The 5,488-nt window shown below is 38.7% G+C and overlaps 1 protein-coding gene across 1 annotated transcript; it reads right to left on the bottom strand.

Moving 5' to 3' along the window:
- Positions 1–2,334: 2,334 nt before the first annotated feature.
- LOC149246598 (uncharacterized) lies at positions 2,335–4,761 on the bottom strand. Its single transcript, XM_089441941.1, has 2 exons — positions 2,678–4,761; positions 2,335–2,479 (listed from the first exon to the last, which is right to left on the bottom strand). The coding sequence occupies exons 1-2, from the start codon at positions 4,759–4,761 to the stop codon at positions 2,335–2,337; spliced, it is 2,229 nt and encodes a 742-aa protein (XP_089298067.1).
- Positions 4,762–5,488: the final 727 nt, after the last annotated feature.

Below are 5,488 nucleotides of genomic sequence, written 5' to 3' on the forward strand. Positions count from 1 at the left end.
AATTGACCATAGTTGATTTTCACATGACCATGATTGGCCACGCTTGGCCATGATTGATCTTCATATTGAGACAATATTTGTCACAATGTGACGTTTAGCCATGGTTTACCTTTGTTGGCCATGAATGACAATGAATTACCATGGTTGATGATGGTCCACAATGGTTGAATATTGTTTATTTTCATATTGGGACAATCTTTGTCACAATGTGACGTTGGACCATGCTTGACCATCATTATGAACCCAAGGAAATTATATTAAACCCTAGGAATATGAACCCTTATATTAATAAACCAAAGGGATTGATATTATAAACCGAAAGCACTAATAAAAACAAGAGATTAATACTAAAAACCAAAGGGGATTATCAACCAAAGGGAATGATATTAAACCTAAGGGTTTAATATTATAAACCCAAGGTATATAAACCATAAGATAAATATTATAAACCCTAAAATAAACATGGTTGACCATCATTGACAATGGTTGATTTTCGTATTAAACCTAAGAGATTAATATTGTAAACCCTAAAATTAATATTAAACCATAGGAATATAAACCCCATGATTAATATTATAAACCCAAGGAATTTATATTATAAACCTAATGGATTATAAACCCAAAGTAGTTATATTAAACCATTGGATTAATTATAAACCCTATGAATAATATTATACCCTAGGAATATGAACCCTTAGATTAATAAACACAATGCACTAATAACTGCAATGGATTAATACTAAAAACCCAAAATCCTAAAGGATTAATATTGTAAACCCGAGGCATATACACCCTTAGATAAATATTATAAACCCTAAAACAAACATGGTTGACCATGATTGATTTTCATATTGAGAGAATATTTGTCACAATGTGACGTTGGACCATCGTTGAATATTAAATCCTAGGAATATAAACCCTAAAATTAATAAACACAAGGGATTGATATTGTAAACCTTGGATGAATAATAAACCTACAAATACAAACCCTGTCATTAATATTATAAACTTAAGGAATTTGTATTATAAACCCAAGGGATTTATATTAAACCCAAGGATTAATAATATAAACCTATCAATAATATTACGCCCTAGGGATATTAACCCCTAGATTAATAAACCCAAGGGATTGATATTATAAACCCCAAGGATTGATATTACTGATATTATGGTTGACCATTATTGATTTTCATATTGAGACAATCATTTTCACAAAGCGACGTTGGACGATGATTGACCATCATTCACCAAGGTTGAGCATGGTTGCCTTTCATAGTGAGATAATCTTTGTCACAATGTAATGTTCGACCATGGTTGATTGTGATTAATTTTCATATTGAGAGAATCTTTGGCATAATGCGACGTTGGACCATCGTTGACCATGGTTTCTTTTCATATTGGGAGTCTTTATCAAAATGTGTCATTGGATCGTGGTTGACACAATGTGACGTTGAATAATCAAACAATATTTTTCATAATGTGACCATGGTTATTAATGATCGTTAACCATGATTGAAAAAGGTTGACCATGGTTGATTTTCAAATGTGTGGCAATCTTTCTCACAATGTGATTTTGGACCATAGTTGACCATGGTTGACAATGATTAACCATGCTTGACCATGGTTGATGATTGTTGACCATGGTTCATTTTTACATTGAGACAATCTCTATGAAAATGTGATGTTAGACCATAGTTGATTTCCATATTAACCATGATTGACCATGATTGACCATGCTTGACCATGATTGGTTTTCATATTGAGACAATCTTTGTCACAATGTGACATTTAACCATGGTTGACCATGAATGACCATGGCTGACGATGGTTGATGATGGTTGAGCATTGTTGATTTTCATATTGGGACAATCTTTGCCGCAATGTGATGTTGGACCATGGTTGACCCTCATTATAAACCCAAGGAAATTATATTAAACCCTAGGACTATGAACCCTTAGATTAATGAACCCAAGGAATTTATATTATAAACCCAATGGATTATATATTTTTTTTTCCCCTGGGAAAAAGTCGTAATTTCTATTAAGTGTTAAGAAATTACATTTTGCAGATGCCGAAGCATATTCATATGGAGGCAGCATTGCCTGTCGAGTTCAAAAAACTGTAGTTCTAGAAAGAGTAAAACCAAGATGTCTCCACGCAGGGAGCATTTCCAAAAAACTAGTATGTCTGTCAGTGATCAAAATTGTGACTATGCTCTTCGCAGAGAGCAATATATATGCTGAATATAAACAAAAAGATTTGAGCTGAACTCATGTCTAGACAGTGTCTATGTACATGCTATAAACAAAAAAGTTAACTGATAAAGTGTGGGCTTTATAGCCCATCGTCCATATGATCATCAAAAGGTCTGTGGTAGTGCTGGTAGTATATGCCGTCGATTTCCTCCTGGATCAACCAGTCTTCTCCTTCTCTGTGCGCGGCCTCTTTGGAGAGCTGGTCGGTGACGGTGTTTTGTTCCCTGTAAACGTGATGGCAGACAAAAGATTCAAAGGAAGTAGTCAATCTCTTTGCTTCATCAAGTATGTGTCTCAAAGAAAATGCATGACAATGAGATGCATCATTCAGCCAATTGCAAACAATTTTAGAGTCTCCAAATAGCTGTAGGTGTCTGCAATGTTTATGGATAGCAAAGTGGATGATATGTTTGGCCGTGCACAGTTCAGCATAATTATTTGTGCCTCTACCAAGATTGATTTGAAGCTTGAAGCAGTGCCTCTCATTGAGATGGAGAATAGCACCACCCCCACAGCCCGCTTCTTGGGCCGAGCCATCGAAAAAAGCCCAAGGAATTGATTTGTCGATGGGTACAGGTCTGATGATTCGAGGCGGGGCGGGGGGATCCTCTTCAGGTAGCATGTTATAATCAGCAACCGTGTGGAGGATTATAGATGGCCAGTGAGGGGCTTTGAGGTTAAAGATTGCCTGATTTCGTGCGATCCAAACGGCCCAGCAAGCCAGCAGAGGCAGGTTAATAGATTTCCCTGTGTGATTATGGCACCAGTTATTCCATGCTTCAGAGAGGTTGTTACCATGCCATTCTTTCAAAAGCGGGACATGTGAGGTGAGAGATTTCCAGAATTGAATAGAAGAGCTGCAGAATAGAAACAAGTGATTAGTGCTTTCTTCTGCGCTATGGAATAAGTGGCAACGAAAAGGTCCATAGAAGGACCTCTTCATGAGATTGGTGCCTGTAGGAATTTTGTCAAATAAGATGTTCCACATCAATAATCTCGTCTGGGGGGCTGACTTAAGCTTCCAGAGCACTTTCCAGGTGGGAAGTATGTCTGGGGGCCTATAAGGTTCCATGAGCCTTAGATATACTAGCTTTGGGGTGTAGACACCATGCTTGGCGAACGCCCAGATGATCTCGTCAGGTCCTTCTGTGAGCCTGATGTGAGCTTGAGTGAGAGCGATAGTATACTCCGTCCATTCGTTTATCCACTGTGCAGGCAGTTCTAAAGCTTGGGCGGATAACCATGCTTGCTGGAGGAAAGAGGAGTTTGCATGATCTCCAATATGTTTAATGTGAGTAATCCCTCTGTTATGGAGATATCTAATAAGATCAGCAGATAACCTGTGGGCATTTCCACATCCGACCCACGGGTCCAGCCCAATGCGAACGGTGTTTCCTTCCTTTATACGCCAAGTGATTCCTTCTCGCAGCAGAGGTAAGGTGTCGATGACCGCTTTCCAGATATTGGAAATATGGTGATTAGTGCCATGCTGTGTACAGATCCAATCCAAAACGGTCTGTGGCTTGATGTATTTTGCATATGCGACTTGAGACCATAGACCGTCTGAGGTAAGTAGACGCCATCCGAGTTTGGCAGCCAATGCCTTGGAGAAGAAATCCAACCTCTTGATGCCCCAACCACCCCATCGCTTGGGCTTGGCGATGGTATCCCATTTTACCCAGGCGAAAAGTCTCCCCTGCTGGTGGCCTTTCCAAAGAAATCTGCAGCAAATACTTTGGAGCCTATTCAAAATGCCTTTTGGAATCCAAGCTAGGGCCATCCAATAGACTGGTGTGGCTTCAATAACAGCTTTGATGAGTACTAATCTGCCTGCTCGTGAGAGGTATCGGTGGTACCATACCTGTAGCCTCTTTTCCACTTTTGCTATTAGCCATAACCAGTCAGCAATTTTGTAGCCAGATGGTTTTAGTCTAAAGCCGAGGTACTTTATTCCATCCGTCAGATTCAAAATGACAAAGGGAAAGCGCTGAGTAGCAAAGGCGGATTCATGAATGGAGCAGCCAACCGTGGTGATCGTGGACTTATTTTCATTGATCTTCATTCCAGTGGCTTGCTGAAATAGGAGAATGGAATTATGAAGCGAAGTGGAGTCCCCAATGCTGCCATTCAAGAAGATCAAGATGTCATCAACAAATAACAGGTGAGTAAGGAAGAAATTGTCCACAATTTTGATGCCAGTCAATTGATGCCTGTCTCTGGCGGATGTGATAATTCTACTTAATCCTTCCATGATCAGCAAGAACAGCAGAGGTGAGAGAGGACATCCCTGTCTAAGTCCTCTCTCTGAAGTAAAGAAGGAAGTAGCTTCCCCATTGAGTAATACACTGTATGATACATCGGCGATGCAGCTCATCGTCCATTTAACGAAGCCATCAGGGAAACCAAGATGAGTTAGCAGCAACCTTAAATACAGCCAGTTTGTTCTGTCAAATGCCTTGGAGAGATCCACTTTAAGGATCATTCCTTTCTGTTTTTTGATCTGCATGGAGTGCATGAGTTCTTGAGCACTGGCAATGGCCTCATGGATCTGTCTTTGATGCCCAATGGATTATATTATAAACCCAATGAATGGTAATCGACAACCAAGAGATTTGCATGGCATAACATAACATGATTGAAACACCAAAAGTTGTGTTGTTGGAAAATGTTTAACTTTGATATCATTTCAAATTTAGGAATAACACAATACTCTCACGATTATATTATTTTGTAAAAGATTTCAAATTGTGAAATAACTTAATACATTGATTATTATCTTATTTGCTAAAAGGTGGATATATACAAGGGTATATATATCCTACGTCTATGGTGGAAAAATAATGGTTATAGTAACCACCTCCTCTAAGCAGAAAACACCCCGACTCAGTTCTAAACCTCACTTGTGAGAGTTTGGGCTTTGCAATTGCGCGCTTAGTAACACTATTTTTTTGATGAAATTCCCTGTCACGTAATTCACCAACTTCCTATTGAACAAGGTGAGTAAGTATTATCTAGGCTTGCTGCATTATTCATTCAAAATCATCAAGATATTTGTAGTTTTTTAGTAATTTAGGTTAATGTTTTACAGGTTCTTATTAATAATTATGGTTTATGGCTTCCACACCTGGTTAACTGGAATGGTTATGCTGCTGACTTCTTGGAATGTAGGCAATTATTCTAGTAGATTTTCCTTCCATTATGGTTCCACTTTGTTTGATCTATGTTTCCTCTTA

Source organism: Pinus tabuliformis, chromosome 7, assembly GCF_031772625.1.
Source record: "Pinus tabuliformis cultivar Carrire ecotype Pingquan chromosome 7, CPIR1, whole genome shotgun sequence".
NCBI classification, from domain to species: Eukaryota; Viridiplantae; Streptophyta; class Pinopsida; order Pinales; family Pinaceae; genus Pinus; species Pinus tabuliformis.

What these genes read in the sequence shown, in the direction of transcription:
- LOC149246598 (XM_089441941.1), bottom strand. Translation starts at nt 4,761, where the DNA reads ATGCAGATCAAAAAACAGAAAGGAATGATCCTTAAAGTGGATCTCTCC. An exon ending in ACAAATAATTATGCTGAACT is followed by an intron (nt 2,480 to 2,677) that starts GTGCACGGCCAA and finishes TCACGTTTACAG; the next exon opens with GGAACAAAACACCGTCACCG.